The following is a 22,668-nucleotide window of genomic DNA, read 5'->3' as shown; positions in this document are numbered from 1 at the left end:
AAAACAGATGCTCAAAATGGCTGAGGATTTGATTACTCTTATCAGGGGTTCTCAACCCCCCCCCCCCGGACAAAAGCCCCAGAGTGGATGAAGAATCCCCCTCCTTGGACCAGGCCTCCATTATTTCAGAGCACTCTGATGAACAGGAACATTCATACTCCCCTTTTGAAGATTCTGATGCAGAGGAGTCCATTCCCTCTGTCTCCCCCCCTGAGGATTACTCTTTTGGGGAAACCTTGCATACCTTGAGGGAACACTTCCACTGGGAAGGCCAAGAGTACTCAGACTCCAAGAAAAGGCTTAGGGATTTTCTCTTGCTCCCTCAGCACAGGCCTCTGGCTATACCTCCTGTCTTAGACAGTCTAGATGATGTGTATTCGGAGGCCTGCCTTAACCCAGACTCTTTACCTCCAGCCCCAGTCAAGCCTGACAGGTACTACCGGGTTTCTGACTCACACCAATTCTTATACAAAAGCCATGCGGCTGACCCAGAAACTATCTCACAGGGCCCCAAGGGAATTAAGGCCTCCACTGCTAAAAATCCATTACCTTCAGAGAGAGATTCCAGAGCTTTAGAAAGGTGGGGAAAAAAGGTATACACCTCTGCCACCTTAACCATGAGGGCATTAAACTGCTAGTTCCATATGTTAAAGTACCAACAGTTTCTGTTATCACAGTTGAGAAGCAAAATGTCACAACCTGAACAACCAGACTTGAAGGAGTTGCAGGATTTGATGCATAGTGCAGAACAAGTGGGTAAACATACCTTGCAATGTGGTTTTGATGCTCTAGAGGCCTCTTGTAGAGCTGCTGTTACAGGATCAGTCATACGTAGACATGCCTGAGGAGCAAACCTTACCAGATCATGTCAAAGCTAAATTACTAGATGCCCCTCTACAAAAGGATGTATTATTTGGTGTTAAAGCTGAGGAGGTATTAAAGAAAATGGAGGAAAAGGCTAAATCTATGCAAACAGTGAAAGATTTCCTACAGGTACAACCTCCACGTTTCAGTAGAAATTGGCCTTCCAAAAATTGGTCCTTTCCAGCCACGGACAGACCCCAAAGAGGTAGATACAGGCCCGAGGGGCAGAGGGCAATCTCAAGGATCGTTTAGAGGCAGACAATGGCAAGCTCCTACACAAAGAGGTGGTGAGGATAGTTCACAGCCATTCAGAAAGCAAACCCAATGACTTTCCCCTTTGCATGCCAAGCAAGGCTCAAATGGCAGCACCTTTAGGCGGAAAACTGGCATTATTTTCGAAAAATTGGCATATTGTCACAAAAGACAAATGGATCCTGGACATTATAAACAGAGGCTACAGATTCCATTTTCACACCCTTCCAAAAATGAGAGGCATGCCAAACCTGCCACACAATCAAAGGGCAGAGGCACAAAGGCAAATTTCACATCTCATGGACATGAAAGCTATTCAAGATGTACCTACACAAGAACAAGGTCAAGGTTTTTATTCCAGACTATTCCTGGTACCAAGGAAGGGAAAAGATTAGAGACCTATTTTGGACCTATCCATCCTAAACACATTTTTACTTGTTCCAAAATTCAAGATGCTCACATTACAGCAGCTTCTTCCCATGCTGGGCAAGGAGTCTTGGCTGGTAACATTGGACCTCAAGGAGGCATACCTGCATGTCCCAATCAGACAAGATTGCAGAAGATACCTCCGATTTCTTGCAGGTTCAACCCATTATCAATTCTCTGCATTGCCCTTTGGCTTATGTACTGCGCCCAGAGTATTCACGAAATGCCTGGCATCAGTAATTGCCTACTGCAGACTTCAAGGGATACAAATATACCCATATTTGGACGACTGCCTGATCCAAGCAGACAGCAAGCACATACTTCTGAAACATCTGGCTTTTGTAATAATGTTGTTGAATTCTCTGGGATACACAGTCAACAAAAAGAAATCAATGCTAATACCCTCTCAAAAAATAATTTTCCTGGGTGCCAACTTGGACACAAACACCCAGATGGCCTACCTCACGCCAGAGAAACAGGGGCAACTAACTCAATACTTCAGAAAACTAGCAAATTTCACCAGGCTGACTGCAAGGAAAATCCTGAAGGCTCTGGGATTCATGGCATCTTGCATCCTACTAATCCCATGTGCAAAGCTGCATATGAGGAAACTTCAATGGTACCTGAAAAACCTATGGTCTCAACACAGTCACAGTTTGGAAACAATAATACCACTGATTCCATGTCTTCAAAAGGAATTTCTGTGGTGGGCTCAAGCATGCCAAAGAAATACAGGTCTCCCATTCTGCAAGCCTCAAGCAAATCAAGTCATCACAACAGACGCCTCGGACTACGCCTGGGGGGCGCACATGACAGATCGGTGCATTCAGGGCAAATGGTCCCAAAAAGAAAAGCACCTACACATCAATCAAAAGGAAATGCTAGCAGTAATAAATGCTATTATAGCTTTCAAAGACATTCTGCATCCAGGTCAACTATTGATAAGGACAGACAACACCACAGTAATGTGGTACATAAACAAACAGGGAGGAACCCATTCATACCCCCTATGCAGGCTGGCCATGTCACTTTGTAACATGGCTCTGGAATTACAAATCGAACTTCAAGCACAGTACTTGCCAGGCAAGGAAAACACGCTGGCAGACAACCTAAGCAGAAATATGACAGATCCACACGAATGGAAGTTGCATCCTCAAGATTTTACAGAGATAATTCAAGCATGGGGAAGGCCAGACATAGATCTCTTTGCCTCCCACAAAAATCGCCAATTGACAAAATTCTGCTCAAGGACTTTTCATCCACAGGCCTGGAGAGTGGACGTTCTCTCTTTCAGTTGGACAACAATGACAGTTTATGCCTTTCCACCTCTTCCTTTGCTGCCCAAAGTTCTATTAAAAACCAGAGCAGACAGACCAAAGATGATTCTCATTGCTCCAGACTGGCCAAGACAGCACTGGTACCCACTCCTGAGGAGCCTGACGCTTTCCCCACCATGGACCCTACCTCTAATGCCTCTTCTTCTGACTCAGCACAGCTTCAAAACTCTTCACAGTCAGCTGAAAACACTCAATCTGGCCACATGGAAGATTCCTTAACTTCACAACAGACCCTACTCTCCAAGGAGGTGCAGGATGTCATTTTGGAGGCCAGAAGGCCTTCTACTAGAAAACTTACTCCGCAAAATGGAAATGGTTTTGTGCCTGGAATGAGAAAAAGGGCCAGAATCCTGGAATACTGAATTTACCTCAAATATTACAGTATCTAGCTGAACTGCTAAGCAGTGGACTTTCATTCTCCTCCATCAAAATCCATGCCTCAGCCATTTCTGCAGAATACAACACTGATCCTCCTTTATTCTCTCACCCCCTCTTAAGACAGTTCCTCAGAGGGGCTAAGAATATAAAACCCCCAAGGAAACAACCAATACCTGCTTGGGACCTCAATTTCATTCTAGAAAAGCTGACCTTGCCTCCTTTTGAGCCAGCTGCCTCAACAGATTTGCAATATTTGTCCTGGAAAACAGCCTTCCTTCTGGCTATCACCTCAGCTCGCAGGGTATCGGAACTACAAGCCCTCATGGCTTTGCAGCCTTACATCATTTTCCATCAGGACAGAGTTTCCTTATGAACCAATCCGTCCTTTTTGCCAAAGGTTGTATCCAGGGTAGCTTTGAATCAGGCTATTCACTTACCTACTTTTTACCCTAATCCTCAAAACAAAGGGGAGAGACTACTACATTCCTTGGACATCCACAGACAGCTGCGTTATTATTTGGACAGAACAAAGCCTTTCAGAAAATCAGAACATCTCTGTGTCCTATGCTATAGGAGCTCAAGGGAAGCCAATTTCCAAACAGACAATCTCAAAATGGATAGCCCACTGCATACGCGTTTGTTACTCTTTTCATGGTAAAACTGTACCTGCAGGCATCAGATCTCACTCCACAAGGGCCACACAGCTACCTCTGCAGCTTTCCTCAGAGTAGTTCCTACCAAAGATATTTTGGAAGCAGCCACTTGGAGTTCTGTGCATACCTTCTCCAAGCACTACCACCTACCATTATACTCCAAAACTAGAGCAGGCTTTGCCACTGCAGTCTTGCAGGGCATCCTGGCTCCTCCTAGTTGCACCTAGTGCCTACCACCCCTTTTTTAGCTTTGGGATTCTACCCATCTGTTATGACTGCAGCTGTATGCACAATGAACATAGTACAGTTTTGTACCTACCATAAATGTAGATGTTCGAGTGCTAATACAGCTGCAGTCCAGGTTTCCCTCCCTCCTTCCCCTCTTGGGACAGGCCTATTGGCTAACACCTCCTCATACAACCTGATTGGGGTATTCATTTATGGTGTATTTGCTTGCAAGTACTGTTTTTTGATTATACTGCATTGCATTATTACATAAATTTATGTATTGCCTTCCTTCTGGGGGCACCTGACATCTGGGGCAAGAAAAACTGAAGAAAATGGCGTTGGCTGGTTCTTTTATACCCCTGTCGCACTGACATCAGGGAAGAAGCGACGACAACCGACGCCAGACCTAGACTTTGGAATTCAGCCGACCGAGGACCCGCCTGACGGCAGGAGAACCCATCTGTTATGACTACAGCTGTATTAGCACTCGAACATCTACATTTATGGTAGGTACAAAACTGTACTTTCCTGCTACCATTAGATCCCACTCTAACAGGGCAACAGCTACCTCTATAGCCTTTCTCAGGGGGGTTCCAACCAAGGAAATTTTAGAAGCTGCAACTTGGAGTTCAGTACACACCTTTACCAAACACTATCACTTACCTCTTTACTCTAAGTCCAGGGCGGGCTTCGCCACTGCAGTTCTGCAGGGCCTTATAGCCTCCACTAACCGTCTATGATACCTCCCCCCTACTTTAGCTTTGGGATTCAACCCAAGTGTGATGACTGCAGCAGGGTAACTCGATGAACATAGTACAGTTTTGTACCTACCATAAATGTTGATGTTCGAGTGTTCACCCTGCTGCAGTCCAGGTTACCCCCCCCCTCCGTCCCCTCTGATCTACTGGCTAAATCTCTTCTATGCCTTACTGATGTATTTGTTTATAGCTGAAGGGATTTTGTGTTTGTGCTGTGGTTACTCCTTTTGGTACTAATTTCTGACCACCTTTTTGGGGGCACCTGACATCTGGGACAAGAAAAACTGAAGAAAATGGCGTCGGTTGCAATATATATACCCCTGTCACACTGACGTCAGGGAAGAGGCGACAGCAACCGATGCCAGACCAAGACTTTGGAATTCCGGCCGACTGCTGGACCGCCTGATGACAGGATAACCCGAGTGTGATGACTGCAGCAGGGTGAACACTCGAACATCTACATTTTTGGTAGGTACAAAACTGTACTTTTTAGAGCTACAGGCGCTCATGGCTGTGGAACCTTTCATCATTTTTCATCCAGACAGGGTCTCCCTGAGGATAAACCCAACATTTATGCCTAAAGTAGTGTCCAGTGTGGCTCTTACCCAAGCCATCCATGTGCCAACCTTTTACCCAAATCCACAGAACAAAGGGGAGAAAATTCTGCATTCTTTGGACATACGCAGGCAGCTTAGATTCTACTTGGACAGAACCAAAGCCTTCAGGAAGACAGAGCAATTACTAGTGGCATATGCTGCAGGATCATGGCAAACCCGTGCCTAAGGGCATTAGGCCTCATTCCACCAGGGCTGCAGCCACCTCAGCAGCCATTCTCAGGGGAGTACCAACCAGAGACATTTTAGAGGCGGCTACTTGGAGTTCAGTGCACACCTTCACAAAGCATTATCATCTGCCACTCCACTCTAAATCCAGGGCAGCCTTTGTCACTGCAGTCCTGCAGGGCCTCATAGCCGCTCCTACTGCTGTCTAGTTCCAGCCTCCCAACCATAGCTTTGGGACTCTACCCAAATGTAATGACTGCAGCAGTGAAACACGAAGAACATAGTACAGTTGTGTACACTTACCATAAATGTAGATGTTTGAGTGTATTCACTGTTGCAGTCCAAGTTACCCACCTGCCTTCCCCCTTTTTTCTGGTGGATCTTATCTGTCCTTTTCTGATTTATACTACCTATGTGGTGTATTTGCTTAAGCTACCCTTTTTGGGGGTACATGACATCTGGGGCAAGAAAAACTGAAGAAAATGGCGTTGGCTGCTTCTTTTGTACTCCTGACGACATGATGTCAGGGAATGGGCGGCAGTGGCTTTCGCAGGACCCAAGACTTTGGAATTCAGGCTGGCTGAGGGCAACCTGCCAGCAGGATTACCCAAATGTAATGACTGCAACAGTGAATACACTCAAACATTTATATTTATGGTAAGTGTACACAACTGTATTGTCCTCAAAGTCCTCCAAGACTTCTGAGAATTCAAAAAAGTCAAAATAGTCTGTGACATCTGCTCCACTGGTCTCGGAGCTGACTGCCTTTTCTTTTTGGAGCTGGTTCCTAGTTTTGGAAACGGTATCCGAAATTCCAGAATCTCCTCTACTTCAGTCGGTACTATGGATCCATTCATCTCTGTCTTCTGTTAGCCTTTCAGATTTGAATTTGGATCGGGTGGTGCGGAAGCTTTTACAGGCACCGGCCTTTGCAAAATTATCGTCTCCAACCCAAACGGCTTTGGAGCCGAAGACCCTTCTGCCAACTATAACTCTTCCTCCTCTGAGCCATACTGATCCTTCGGAGCTGAAGGAGTCAGACTTGCTGATTGTGGAGCCTTTGGAGCCGACACTTGCTCTAGTGTCTTTGGCTGTGTTCACTCTGACGTCCTCAGCGCCAGTCGAGGACTCTAGGTGCCAACACTCTCTGGTCGGGTCCGGGGAGGATAGTCAAACCGACTTGTCGGTTCCGACTCTGCCTTTCGGGGCTTCAGCTCGGATGAGCTCGGCTTCTACCTCAGGCTCGGAGCCCACTGTCCTGGTGCTGGGGATATCGACTGTTTCCTCGGCTCCGTCGGCCCCTTCGCATCAGAGCAGGGTTGTCTTCGAAGCCATGAGGAGAGTTATGTCTCCCAAGGCAGCCTCATCCTCAGGTCCAGCTTCGTCATCCCCTAAAGCGCCTGTGTCTGCTTCTGCTTCACAGATCCTAGCAAAGCGCAGAGACCCAGAGCCTCAGAAAGCCCCCTGCGTGGCCCATGCTCTTCCGAGTCCTCGCCAGAAGCTCCCATTGATGAGGTTCCTAGGAAGAGTGTGTGTGTATGAGGAAACATTTAGACTCCCCTCAGGAGTCCCTAACATCTGATGCTGACTTGGATGAAGCAGAAGGGTCCCCACGGTCCCCCACTGAGGATATCTCATTTGCAGAGATACTTGAAATCCTTAGGCAGAGGGGTGACTGACAGTCCACCAACCCTACTGAGGACGAGTCGGTTCTCCTGAAGGCTTTCGCGTCTCAGCCCTCCACCTCTTGGGTGTCTCCGCTCTTCGATGAGGTTATGCAGCTGGTCTCACGAAGGACGTGGGAGTCTCCGGACACCATGGAGCCTGTCCCTAGGGGGCTTAATAAGTTCATATCTGCCCCCCCAAGATAAATCCTTCTTGACCAAAGGTGTGCCAATTGATGCCATGGTGGTGACAGCAGCCACCAAAAAGGAAATGTCTGAAACTTCCTCATCTATCCATCTTCCTAACAGAGAGTCCAGGATCATGGATAGATATGGGAAGCACATGTTTAGTTCAGCGACTGTTGCAGTCCATTCGCTTAACTGTTTAACCCATTTTATTAGACTACAAAGAGATCTCCTTAAAGAGCTTGGAGATACTCTTCAGGGTTCAGTAGCTGCAGGAGCTACAGACAAAGTTGCCTCCCAGCTTGCTACCCTCAACTCCATTGTTAACTCGTCCATGCGCCTCATTTCATATGTAGGTGATGGAGTGAGCAGGAGAGCAGGTACAGGAGTTGCTCTTAGGAGACACTCCTGGATGCGCTTGTGTTCCTTCGCGGAGCCCTTCAAGTCATCCTTTGTGAATACCCCTTTTGATGGCTCGTCCCTTTTCGGGCCCAAAGTTATGGAAACTTTGACCAGGTGTGAGCAGGAGGGAACGAGTCTGCCGTCTGAGTCCATGTTTCCACCCCTGCCAGACCCTACACCAAGGGTCAAAGGGGAGGGAAAATGTGGTTCCAAAAAGCCCAAGTAGCCTTTCAGGACACACGTGGTGAACCCCCCTCCAGGGGCAGAGGAGGGTGCAATAATGGAAGACGCCACCTTCGTGGCAGAGGGGGTCCGCAAAACCAGGGCGACAGAGATCACTTCTCTGGGAGGCCCAAATGTCCTGCTCTGGAGGCAGTCGGAAGTCACTTATCTTTGTACCCAGACACCTGGCTCAAAATAACAAACGACAACTGGGTACAAAGTATAATTTCCAGAGGATACTTCATCCCATTCGCCACACCCCCTCCACTGACGAGAGAAATCCTGGATGTTCAACCCAGTTACAGGGAACAAGCAACAGTAGAGGATCAGACGTTGCTAAGAAAGAGTCATCCAACCAGTCCCAGCAGACCAGACAGGATCCGGAACTTACTCAAGATTCTTTTTAGTTTCAAAAAAGACAGGGGACTGGAGACCTATATTAGATCTCAGCAGACTAAATACGTCTGTAAAGAAAGAGAAGTTTTGGATGTTCACGCTTCAGTCGATACTTCCCTTCTTGGGGAAAGACAATCGGATCTGCTCGATTAGATCTCCAGGATGCGTACTACCACATAAAAATGGCCAGACCATCCAGTGATCATCTGCGCTTCCGACTGATAGCCAATCATTACCAGTTTCAAGCCCTGTCCTTTGGTCTCACTACAGCCCCCAGAGTGTTCACCAAATGCAGGGCAGTGGTGACTGCACACCTGAGATGTTTAGGATTCCAGGTGTTTCTGTACCAAGACGATTGGCTCCTCACCACCACCACCAGGCATCAACTCATTCAGGCCAGGGAATCCACTCTGTCACTCTGAAGCCAACTGGGCATTAGAATAAAATCTGCCTTGTCGCCATCGCAGCATATCATCTTTATTGGAGCAGAACTGGACACCACCACCACCACCACCACCACCACCACGCTAAGACTTCCAGTAGAAAGAGTCTTACTACTCCGTCAGCAGGTCCGCATTCTAATTTCCAAAAACAAGGCTGCAGCATCAGAAGTTCTAAAATTGTTAGGCATGATGGCCGCAGAAATTCTGGCCATACCACTAGGTCGTATGCACGTGCGGATACTGCAGTGGCTGTTGTTCACTCACTGGTCTTACCAAGTGCTTCCCATGTCTCACCTGATAATGATCACAAACTCCTGCAAAAAAGATCTTCAGTGGTGGTTGACCTCACTTCATGTTATGATAGGACGTCCATTTGTTTCACCCCCACCAGTGGCCGCAGTGACCACGAACGCTTCCCTGATAGGGTGGAGGGGGCATTTTCAAGGAGGAACAGCCCAAGGCACATGGACCAATCAAGAGACACATCTGCATATCAGTTTCTTAGAGATGAGGGCAGTACTTTTGGTGTTGCAGTACTTCCAGGACTCTCTTCCTGTGGGTACGATTATGATTCAGACGGACAACATGTCAGTAGTTTGATACTTGTGCAAACAAGGAGGAACCAGGTCATGCCCCCTTTGCCGCGAGACCCTAAGAGTATGGCAGTTGGCTATATCCCCCGGTGCTTTTTGTTAGCAGTGCACATCCTGGGGAAATCCAACGTGATAGCAGACAAGCTGAGCAGAGCAATTTTGTTGCCCCACGAGTGGTCCCTCAAGGCAGAAATAGCAGACAGGATATTCCGCAGGTGGGGGCCAGCCATGCTGCGACCTTTTTGCCAGTCACATGAACACGAAATGCACAAGCTACTTTGCCCTGATTCCCCCTCTGGGAGAAGCCCCAAGGGATGCACTCGTTCACAATTGGCCCCCGGGTCTCTTCTATACATTCCCACCAATCCCGTTGATACCCAAGGTATTACAGAAAGCAAAAGCCTTGGGAAGGACCATCATTCTAATAGCTCCTCATTGGCCTCATCAGATTTGGTTCTCCTTCCTTCGACTTCATCTTTTGGAGGACCCCTGGATTCTGGACCCAGTTCCGGACCTTTTGACGCACTCGTCAGGGGAACTTCTTTCCTCTCTGCAGTCCCTGAAGCGGACAGCTTGGTTTCTCCAATTCCCATCATAACCAGGTTCCATAACTTTTTTAATGAAATGAAGCAAATTCTCTTATCCTCTCATAAATCCTCTACGAGGAAGCTGTACCTCAGCAAATGGAAAAAAAATTCTATATGGGCCTCTAAAAACAATATTGATCCTTACTAAGCTCCTATGACCTCTATACTAGAATTCTTGACCATGATCTTCAGTAAAGGAGCTGCAGCAGCAACAGCCAGTGTTCAACTTGCTGCCATTTCTAACTTTCATCTTGGATTCGAATGGTTGAATATTATGTCACACAAATTATCCAAAGCTTTTCTGAAAGGGACCTTTCATATTAGACCACCTGCGAAATCTCCCTATTCCCCATGGAATCTAAATTTTATGCTTTCCCACATAATTCTTCCTCCATTTGAACCAGTTTCCTCATGTGACCTCAAATTTTTGTCATGGAAAACTTTTTAGTGGCTATTACTTCTGCCTGCAGAGTGTCAGAGCATCAAGCCTTGTCCATTAAGCCTCCTTATTTGATTTTCCATGCTGACAGTCTCACTTCGAACAAACCCCTCTTTTTTGCCCATGGTTTGTACTGAAACTAATCTTAACCAAATTATTGATTTGCCAATTTTCTTCCTCAATCACTCCAACAATCTAGAATACATGCTGCACAAACTTGGATGTTCACAGAAAACTCAGGTTTTATTTGGATAGAACAAAAGATTTCAGGAAATCAGATCAGCTTTTTGTTTCCTATTCAGACTCCAGGAAAGGTATGCCAGTGGCTAAAAAAACTCTGTCTAAATGGTTATCTGATTGTATCACCTTTGCTTATTCAGCTGCCAATATGCCTTTACAGCATAAAATTAAAGCTCACTCAACCAAAGCAGTTTCTACATCTCCTGCTTTTTCTGCCAGACTTCCTATTGATAACATTTGTGCAGCAGCCACTTGGTCGAAACCTCATACCTTTATCAGTCATTACAAAGTTGACAGGGCCTCCTTTGGATCCACTGTCCTGAGAAATATACTCCTGTGAGGCACCCGAGGTAGATGGTGCTTGGGACGCTACCCATCAGTAAGAATGAACGGCGAGAAAGAACAGCTTCACAAAAAGAAGTTATGTACTTACCATAACATTCCATGTGAGTTGTTCATCTCACCTGCATTCTTACTTCCCTCACTCCTACCCCCTCCTGAGTTTTCAGAAGACCGAGATGCTAGATCCTTCCTGGTCACTCAACCCTTCTATACTTTCTCTTACGGAGTTATATAATGACATATGGTACTATTATATGCAGCAAACAAAAGGGAGATCAACCCCATTTGTCTCAAGTCAGTAGCTGTGTCCAAAGGTGTTGCGTATTATAAAGTTAGGGTTAACTATACTAATGCGCATATTGGAATCCATGTTCCCACTATTCAGAGTGCTGTCTGTTCTTTTATGTCTATTCCCCTCCCAGATGTCAAAACAACTTGCATGCTTTCATTAAGCATTAACTTTTAGCCTTAAAAAAGAAGTGCACTGCTGTATTTAATGCATTAAAACACTAAGGCTGATGGGGAAGTGGTTGATTGTAAACTATTCACTTCCCAGTTTCACACTTCAGTGAAAAAAAGAATTCAAGTGAAAAATGAGCTACTTGCCAGTACTTCTTTAAAAGTTGACTACATTGCATCAGGCAGACCCACAATAAAAGTCACTCAGCACACTGTCTGGACGTCTCATAATTATTTGCCTGTACCTTCAGGGTATTTGTCATCAGACAGAAGCAGGTGCTGGCAGAAAAAAGACTCAGCTAGTTACTTGCAGATGCAAGAAAGAATACCATTTACATCATGTGTTTTGTTTTTAAGTTGTTGTATCTATCGGCTTTTCCCGGTTAGGGGTCGCCACAGCAGAATTCCGGTCCGCTAATGATTGACATTAGATTTTTATGTACCGAGTTGCCAGCCCTGATGCACAACCTTCAATGAAGGTACGCCCATTCACGCATGTCTCCACACAAACGACGCTTTAGCTGAGAATCGAACAGGACAATGTCTTACTGTGAGACGACAATGCTACCGCAGCACCACCACTGCAGTTTTTTTTTTTTTGTTTTGTTTTTAAGTATTGTACTAAATAAAAAAAAAAAAAATCTGTACATTCCAGCCCATAAAAATGCTGCAACTTATTATCCTTTAATTCTGTACATATTGCAGTCAGCGTATATTTACATCCCACAGCAGTCAAATACCACACTTTTATATTTATTTATTTAAATTACTGTTTGTTCAGCAGGCAAGTGGACTTTGTCTGTTGACCATTTTCAGCCACGACCTGAGCTGAAAGAGCAGAAAATACATCATTGTCTTTCAATCAACAATATTGTATTCAAATGAGTACATAGGTTGCTTGTTTCCAGCCTTTGTGATCTTACTAAAGTCTAGAGGATAGGCACGCTATAACTAAAAAAAAAAAAAAAAAAAAAAAAAAAAAGTCCTTTTTTGCCTTAATGTCACTAGCATATTCTAGAGTGTCTGTTAACCCCCACGCGTGCGCGTGCACACACGCACTCAAATTTAAAATACTTCTAACTGCATACTATACAGAACTATGTATACTAGTAATTTACATCAGAAAACCTTTGAATAAATATTAATAAGAACAAAAACTGTTTTACTTAATAACTTCAGACATTTTATTGCCCTCCTAAACATTGGTAACATGAAGTGGGGATTATGCTTTATTGCCAGTTTAACACAGTTAGCATATTCCTAGTTGTCGTCTTCCAGTTCTTGCAGAAACACAGTTTGTATGTCTAAACTACATCTGCCAAGACTGATGCATTACATTTCTCCGTTCACTAAATTCGCTTTGCTGCTGGCCTTCTTTCTGATCATTTCTCTATTCCACCACCAGTCTCTAGGGCAAGTCCAGGGTACTTTTAATTCTCCTGGTTAGCTTCTGGTATTTTTTTCACTCTCTCAAGCATGTTTCTTTGGAACAGCTCTGACAAAGTCTCTTTATGGGTTTTCTTGCTGACAAAAAGATTTTGTTAGGGGAGTCCTTTTCAGCTTGCTGCATTGATCTTTGTTGAGTAAACTTTATTTTCAGCATAGCCTGTTCTGCATTCAAAATCATCTCTGATCCTTCAGGAAAAAATATTTTGAAGACAGCTGGTTCGAACAACTTGAATCTCACACCTGCCCATCTAAAGCTCATGATTGCTAGGATACAATTGCTTCTCTTTTATCTGGTGTAGAGTGAATAATTATTTTCCACAATCTGGGGCCTCCATTTTTTTATACTTTTTCTTTTTTGCATCAGTTTTGCCATGACCAGCTGTTTGTGCATACTTGTATATGCACTGTTGGCTGTTTCAAACGTTGCCAGCAGGGCTATGTGGGAAGATTTCTCCTGACTGGGTTTTATGTCAGCTGTTGTTTATTTGGACTATAAGCCCATTTCAGCCTATGAATGATTTTTATTCTTACAGTCTTCCTCCTCTTTAGTCCAAGAGTACAGTGTTCTTTGGTACCATAGGCACTTTGTCAGTCATCTTATCTATTTTACTAGCATGGTGCAGTCTCTTTGAAAATCTGAAGTCACTGGTTTCTTGGGAAGCTAATCATTTTCTTCTGTGATCTTTCTTCTTTTTAATGACTGGCTAGAGGATGTACCTGTATGTGGCATATATCCTCATCTCACATACACTGTCACAGTATCCTATGGTTTGTCCAACAATTGTTCTTCAGTCCTTTTTGATCTAGTAACTGGCTGTGTTGGATGTCTTGCACAGCATGCATCCTTACAGCTCTTCTAGTTGAATCAGTTGACATTTCTTCTTCAGAGGCCTCAGAACTTTTTGAACTTTGGTAGGCTATTTCTTTTCAACCCATGGTCTAACTTCTCCCTTTCGATTATAGGATAGATCATAGGGGGTTACTAGACTAATGGCCCTAGAGCCTTTTTTAAGCCTAGCTGTTCATGCCCCAGTTTTCACAATTGTCAGTGCCTACAGGCTAGAATGGCTTTGGTATATGCATGTGCCTTAAGACATCTATAAATTGATTCTGTCCATAAGGTCCACAAGTGACAAGCCAGGGTGAATTTGCAATTTCCCATCCGTTGGTCCAAATTAGGTTTCAGAGCTTTGATTCACATTAATAGACATTCTGTTCTAGAGAAGGGGTAGTCTCTCAGAGACATACCTGTCCCTCCAACATGTTTTGTTTATCTTATAGACTAGGTTTAGATCTTTAGATCAGGTAATTCTAGAGCTGTTTGTTTTGAAAATGTGTAGCAGATCCATCAGGGCTGGATCGGAGAATGTGTTGCAATTTAGGCATAGATCACCCTCCTGTAGGAGACTGAGGACAGGGAAAAGGCTTTGAGGTGGTCCTCATAAGACAGTATTGTTTACACTTAGTGTTTTTTTAGTGTGGAACCTCTGTGGTTGCTCCAGCTGTTGCAGATGCCTGGTCAGGTGCATGTCGAAGATTGCATTGCACTCTGTTATTGGTCTAATGAGGGCTGAGTATAGTGGGACTATAATCTCCTTAGAACTGAATGCTATGCACTTAATTATAAATTGTACCACATAAGATTTTCTCACCTGCATGGACACACAGTGACCAAAGTTCAGATTACTGTCAACCTGAGGTCCCAAGTCCTTTTCCACTAAATCTACTCTTGAGTGTTGTCAGTGTTGTAGTTGGCAAGGATAGTCATCTTCCCAAAGGGTATACGTTTGTGTTTTTTGCATTGAGTTTTAGGCCATGGTCCTGGCACCATTTATTTGTCTGTGTCAGACTCTCCTGGAGGATATCTACATCTCTGGGAGATTCCAGTGATTGCATCCAGCTTACAGTCATCATCAGATTTGGTAAGCCAAAGGCCCCCTACATTTTCCTTGACTTCAGAGAAGTGCATTCCAAACAGAAGTCCCATTACTCAGCCCTGTGGGACACCACTAGTAACAGGGCCTCTTGGTTGAGGCAGATTCTCCCACCCTAACTCTTTATATCCTATCTGTGAACCAGTTGGTTATCCATCAGGTGAAAAAGCGATTTATGCCTAAATTAGTGAGTTTGTCTATAATACCTGAGTGAGGTATTGTGTCACATTTCCTTGCCATGTCATGGTAGGCAGTATGTACTGTTTTGCCCTTGAACATGGCTCTAGTGACCTTCTTGAAGAAAGTCCACCAAATTTAGTAGGCATGACCTGCCCTTAATGAAACTGAAATGGGATGGGTCCAATGTTTGAAGATTTCCTGTGTATTTGTTTGTCAGGTCCATGATAATTCTTTCATGGCCTTGCATATACATTTTCAAAACAAACCGCTCTAGAATTACCTTTAGGCATAAATCGCTTTTTCACGTCTGTGACTCTGCTCGACAGTGGCACAGGAAAATAATTTTCTTGGGTGGCAAAAGCCAGGGTACCTTTTTGGCTGGGCTTGTATAGGCCCCAGGGCTGATAGCCTAGTACCTACCTATGAACTTGTCAAACTTATCAGTCTAGTTTCCTAGGTCTGTTGATGGTCCACCTTTGTGTAAAGGGATGACATTTGCAGTCCTTCATTCCCTAGGGACAAAGCCTGTTGGACGCTGAGGTTGATTAGAGATTCTAGTGGGCCTGACTGGTCATGTTTCAATGCTATTTAGGAGGTATCCTGGGTATTATCAGGACCCACTGATGCTATGTTTTTAGCATTGGAGATTGCAGTGTGGACCTGTTTTTTAGTAATAGTTGGGGAGAAATGGTATAGGGTATTTCTGGGGGGGGGGGGTCGGAGGTAATAAGGGGGAAAATTGTAGCTAAATGTGTCACAGGAAATTTGCTAACTCTCCCAGTTTGATATAGAAAATTTCATTTACTATTAGTTCAGCACACTTTTCGGTGTTCCTTTTAAGGTTGCGTACATACCTAAAAAATGCCTAATGGAAGTGGTTATTACCATTAGCCAGAGATGCTAGTTTTGACTTGATGTTGGCTTTGGTGGACTTCATTAGTTCCCTGAGTTACTTGTTGAGGCTGATGAGGGAGTTATTTCTTTTTTGGGGATAGCCCTTCCTGTTTTTGGACAGGATTTTCTTTTGTTCATTGTACATTTATACTGGGGATCCACTAAAGGGACTTGTTTTTGGAGTTTGCCCTAAGTTTATTTCTGTTTGATATTGCTGTTTCCATGCAGTGATTTACATGCTTGCACAGGGTTTCTTTAACACTTCTGCATAGGGTTTCTTTAACACTTCTGCATAGGCCACCACATTCTGTAAGTTTGGGTGGTGTCTGTAAGTTGAAAGTTAGTAGTTGCTACAGCATCTCCAAGCCACTACCCAGCACTATGCCTTTGATGTTTAATTCCTTCTGGTGTGTTTCTGTTGCAACAGCTTTGCCTGTAACCATCTACGACTTCCTCACAGCTTTTATGTTCCTTTAAGGAGACTATAATCTTCATCTACTTACTCGCTAAATTTATGCGTTATGCATCTTCAGTTTTCCACAGCTACAGAACTGTTGCTGAAGCTTGGTAGTTTCTAGTTTTAGGAATGAACTTTGCGTTATGTTAAGCCCATGTGTCTTATTTCCACTTGCCAATGTATACCTGTGACTTTGGGAATCTTGTAGCCTTAGCGATTGTATCTTACAAGACTCTTCTCTTCCGAAGCCTGCCTTTTTTAGGGTTTTCAGGGTTTTCCCCCTCGGAATTCCCACCCATAAGCATTTAGCTTGGGACTGTGTCCCACAAGTGAAGGATATGAAAGCAGCATGCTTAGCATGATAAATCTGCATTGGCAATATCACATCCTTAATTAGTCCATTCCTCCTTACCTCACCCTTTGAGTCCAGAAGATGCTGCTGTATTGTATGTCTACTTTCTCCTTCTTTTGTTGCTCTGTCTTTGCAGGCTGCAGAGGTCTGGGGATGGGTATTCTGGCACCATACATCGTGGGTTAAGGGAAGAGGCCAGGGTAGCCTAAGAAAGTATTATGAGTTGGGCTTATTAAATACTTGCTGATTTTAGTCCTACAGGTGAAGGGTATGAAACTGCTAACACAAATCTATTAAGTATGTGATTTTTGTTTCTTTAAGTTAGAAGTGAATTTGTTGTTTTTGCAGTATACACAGTAAACACTGTCTCGGGCCAGATGACTTGATTATAATTATTGATGCCTTCATTGATTCAGGATTGGACTGTGCAGCACTGTTTGGGGTGTTAAGTTTGCTGCAGGCCCTGAACACTGCAGTGCAGGTGACATTTGACCTGTCCTAATCTTCACCTTTTCACTACTCCTTGAGCTTCGCTTGGGTGTTCAGTGTTCTGTTGTTTTCAGTACTGGTTCACTTTTCAAATTGCTCCACAGTATAAGTGCTTTGTATTATACTGATCTCAGGCCTCTGTCTCACTCCTGTTCTGCTGTATGGTTGACTTGCTGTTGTCATTTAAGCAATATGTTTGTGTGGATTGTATTGCTGTCTTTGTGAATAGCTTCAAAATGATACTGAAATGTATTTTTCCATTTCCAAAAATGTAGCAGAGCTATTAGTTTGCATTGTTGTTTGTTCTAAGAACTGTTGATGTTATTACTGTTCTTTTTCAGTTATGCTTGAGGTTAAGGATCATATGTCTAGTGTGTGTATATATATATAAAATGTACACACACACACACATATATATATATATATATATATATATATATATATATATATATATATGTGTGTGTGTGTGTGTGTTGTACTGTAATTGCTGCTCATTGGTCCCATTTAATGATCAGTTACCTAAAGTAAAGTAATTTCTTGTTTTCCAGTTACGTGCTTACACTTGTCACAGATGGAATGCGGAGTGTCCGAGCCTTTCACTTCGACAAAGCTGCTGCCAGTGTACTCACTACTTGTGTATGTATAGTTTTCACTGGTTTTGTTGTTGCTTATGGTATTGTGTTATATGAAAGTTATGAGTTGGTCAAATGTAATGCATATCATATGACTCTGTTATCGCTAGATGAACCTGCTGACCTTTCTATTGGTCATGTCTGATTCATTTTACTCCTGTTGACCTTCCTGGATGACCTGTCTTGACCCTTCCTTGTATTTCATAAAAGCCTTTCTTGAGCCCAGCTTTTCTCATGTTTAGCACTGGTACATTCTCCCTTGAGATCTCCTGTATTTGTTTCCAGCATCACTACATTACATGTATCCTTCGTTCTACTGTACTGTCCTACTTTAAGCTGTTTTGCATATTTCACTTCTCTTGAATTGCATGCCTTCTGTAATCTACTTTATTAATCTTCCTGATCCTATGACAGCTATTCCTTTCATTAGTTTCTGTCAGCCTTATAGTTAGCTTTGTGACTTCTGAGCTGCCATCTCTGGGGGAATCCCATCCACATTGTGTTTGATGACAACTTCCATGCTGGTGGTTCCATGACCTTCATCGGTATGTCTTATACCCTGGTCTCTCTTGTGACTTCATAAAAATAATGTGAGTTGTGTAATAAAAGTCTTATTGCAAACCAGCTATAGTTTATCAATTTATAATCTTAATTTTTTGTAGGATGAGAGGCTGTAGGTAGTGGTGGTGTCCTCTGTCGTCTTTTTTTTTCTTTTTTAAATAATTGAAACAGTGGTGACAAGGGTTTGGAGTTCTCAGAATAAGAAAGGTTGGAAATTTAGCAGTTTAGCAAAAATAAAACCATTTGCTGATGATTTACTTGTACTTCTTTCCTGTCCTGTTGCATTCATAGTCATTTCCAGGATATCAGGGCTCCAGTAAAAAATTTGTCTGGCGGTTGGCCTAGAGAGTTAAGGCTGTGAGGTGTGGTTCTTGTTGTACAGGATTTTATTTCCTCAGCTTTTGTTTGCCTACTGTGTGACTTTGAGGAACTCACTTAGTCAGACATTGCTTCTGGCTGGCCATTGTGTGTACCTCAGACCACTCATTTTTTTTACCCCATATCCATCTGATGTAGCCACTGTAGACCGGGGTTTAGCCACATCCTATGTGGCTGTTGGGGTTCCTCTCAGTTGCTGAGGAAAAGACACTCTTGTCGGTGCTGGGAGAGGGAACAGGGAATGTTTCCCTGTTTTGTCAGAATGTTGCTCCATCCCTGTGGAAGCTGCTGTTGCCATTAATAACACTGTTGATCCCATTTTTCCTGTCAAAAAGAAACCGAAAACTAAGCATGTATCCCCACTCTTCCTCAAATTTCCTTAGACAGGAGTAGTGTACTGGCTCTGGCTCAGGGGTTAGTTCAGGCTATTGATCCTTCTTATAAAGTACTTTCTGGTAAAAGAAAGGGGTGCCCCCTTTCCTGAAGAGATTCAAGATTCTGAATCTAGACAAGAGTATGAAAATTTGCTTTAAGTAATTTAATTTCTTCTGTTGTTCAAGTTACTATTTGTTGTTTACATTGTGTGTGACTCTCTTAATACTTCAAGGGCTACGACTAGTGGTACTGTTTTGAGGAGGTTTGCATGGCTGTGTTCTCAGAACCTCTCAGATGATAAAAATGAGATTTTAAATTCTCCTTTAAATAGCAGTTTAGTTTTCACCCCTCTGCTGCTGAGGTGATCAAAAAGTGTGATGAAAGAGGTAAGCTGATACAGGGAATCTCTTAAAAATTTTCAACCCTCTTTTTCCAAATTTTCTACTGGATTCCTTAATTCCTCATCCAGTTTTGGTAAGAAACAAAATAAAACCCTCAATAAAATACAGGTAAACAGGCATTTAAGAACAAATGCAAGGGGGACCCATGATGACTTCTGGAAACTCCCAAAACTAAGGGCAGTCCATTAAGTCAAAAAGACTATTTTAGAGAATTTGCCCCCCCCCCCCACACACACACACACACACGTACACCTTGGGATCACCTTTTTTCTTCCAGAAAGTCTGAATCCCCACTTTTCTTTTTGACAACAGATAGTTTCAGGCAAATGAGTTTAGAAAGTCATTCATCAAGATTACTGGTGGCAGTTGGAGGAAATTCCTCCTTCCCAGGAGGCAGTATCTCATCCTCCAGTGGAACCAATGTAACAAAGTTTTTAAATCACGAACAGCGCTAACAGACAATTCCAAGCCCGCAGTAAAATGCATCATATTCTGTATTATGAGAAGTTGAGTGCTTTTGTTCCTTATTTCAGTGGAACTTCATCAGGACAAACATCCACACATAACCGGTACAAGCATGCAGATTCTGAAGGTAATGCTACTCAGTGCTTGAAGTCTAAACCGCACTCTCTTGAGACACTCCTAAAAATGGAGAACATAGATATCCGAGCAGTAACTGAGACCTGGTTCAAGGCTCCATAGTGCACCCCTGCAATAACAGGCTACAACTCTTACCACACTTTTCGGCCACCATACCAGGACCTAAACACTAAAGGTGGTGGAGTGTCCATATTCACCAAGGATATTCACACCACCAGGCTAGTTGCCCAACACAATGTGTCTGAAATTCTCCAGGTGCAACTAACACTAGGTAAGACTGCAATCCACATTGTAGTTTGCTACAGATCCCCCACCATGCCCCAAAATTCTTACTACATCTTCTAAACATACTGGAAAATGTTAAGATACAACCAAACACCCTAATACTAGGTGATTTCAACTACCCTGCCATTAACTGGGAAAACTACTCGTGTACCAACACCTTTGTCCAACGGTTCTTGGAATTCATAAATTCCAACGCATTGGATCAACTAATCCATAGTCCCACCACGGGCTTCAGTATCCTAGACCTGGTTATTACCAACATGGGAAATCGATACTCCACACCTGTGGTCACCACCTCGTTGGTCAGGTCTGACCATGAGCTAATCACCCTTAACATCCACATCCCACCCCTACTCTCCAGTAAGGAAACCTCCATAAAAATCTTCTCCAAAGCCAACTTCATGCTACTTAAGTCAGAAGTGACAAACTTCATGACACCCATGTAGATGGGAACTGAAAGTTTGACTGCTGAATCCTACACTAAGGCACTGTACGAGCACATCCACTCATGCATGAATCATGCCATCCCAAATAGAACCAAGATGCTCTCCTCCAAAAAAAGGTCAATCTGGTGGTCCCCTGCCATAAACAAACTTTACAACAAAAGGAAGAAACTGTTGCAGAAAAGAGGAAAATCCCAGGATGCAAAAAACTTCCTTACCAGCCTCCGTAAGAAGCTGAGATCCCTCAAAAATACAATTGCCAAAGATTCCAAAGACGACGACAGGGCATTCTGTAACTATGTCAAGAACCTAAATGGCAATGCTCAGATTTGCTCTTAGCTATAACAGAATGGCATTAAATATACTGATCCCATGGATATTGCCAATATCCTGGCAGATCAATTCAGTGCCAACTTTACCCCCTTCTCACCCCCCTAAACGGCCCATCTCAGTACTGGAAGATTGCCAAATTCTGGTAATAACGGCCACACAGGTAAAGAACGCACTCTCCAAAGCTAAGAATACAGCATCCATGGGACCAGATGACATCCCGGGCTGTGTACTACATGATCTACAAAATGAACTGGCACCTCACCTAAGTGTCATGTTTAATCATATCCTCACCTCAGGCTTCGTGCCCACTGAGTGGCACACAGCTACAGATGTTCTTCGTGTGTCACTGTTGCAGTCATCACATTTGGGTTATCTGCTTGCAGTAGCCCTTAGTCGGCCTGATTAACAAAGTCTTGGGTCCTGCGTCGGTTGCTGTCTCATCTCCCATGATGTCAGGTAGTCAGGGGTATAAAGCATGCAGCCGATGCCATTACATCAGTCTTTCTTGCCTTGCGGTGCCCGAAGCAGAAGCAGTTCACAAGTGCCGGTTGGCCAACTCCTGAAATTTTTTTCGAGTTTCAGAACCGAAGTCTTCAACTAAGCTAAGTACCCCACTGGGGAAACTTTTTCTTGCTCTAAACCGATGTCGGTAAAAGTCAATAATTGTATTTCTTGTGGAAAGCAAATACCTCATAAAGATTTTCATTCGTACTGCATTCCTTGCCTAGGCCCTGACCATGACATACCTCACTGTAGGTTTTGTGCCTTATTTAAACAACAAACTATTCGTCGTTGGTTTATTTACGCTTCTAAATATTTTGGTACTTGGTTCAATTATCCAGATATGGCTTCGGTAAGCCACCCGACTACCAACATTTTGAAAAAACGCAAAGATAAAGACAGAGACAGACCACATAGGTCCAAAGCTGCCGACGATGCTTCTCCTAAGCTAGTCGCCAGTTCGCTGGTACTCAGTGAGACGCTTTCACAGCCCCTGATACCCGCTACTTCAGATTCTCAGGCCTCTACTGAGACCCATTCGGAGTCCGGTATGCCGCGAGATGCTTCAACTCTGCAACCTGCAGATGTCTTTACCTTGGATGGCTCCGGAACCGCTGTGCAGGCACCGGCTTCTGAGTGTGTATTCAGGCCTATTGACTTGCATATTAAACTGACGCCATCTTCTTCTTCAAGGCCTAAAACTCGATCCATGCCCAGAAAACCGATGCCCAGACTGCATGGTCAGGCCTCTAT

At 43.8% G+C, this 22,668-nt stretch overlaps 1 protein-coding gene across 1 annotated transcript in view; it reads left to right on the top strand.

Annotated features, from left to right (window-relative positions):
• The window catches only part of CPSF1 (cleavage and polyadenylation specific factor 1), a 2,236,766-nt gene that overhangs the window by 587,248 nt on the left and 1,626,850 nt on the right, over positions 1 to 22,668 (top strand). The window contains exon 11 of the mRNA XM_044069873.1: positions 17,955 to 18,042. Coding sequence (XP_043925808.1) covers positions 17,955 to 18,042 — 88 coding nt within the window. The remainder of the gene's footprint in view (positions 1 to 17,954; positions 18,043 to 22,668) is intronic.

Source organism: Protopterus annectens, chromosome 4.part0, assembly GCF_019279795.1.
Source record: "Protopterus annectens isolate FY-2018-M chromosome 4.part0, PAN1.0, whole genome shotgun sequence".
In the NCBI taxonomy this organism is placed as follows: domain Eukaryota; kingdom Metazoa; phylum Chordata; order Ceratodontiformes; family Protopteridae; genus Protopterus; species Protopterus annectens.
This window is presented reverse-complemented; position numbering and strand designations above follow the sequence as displayed.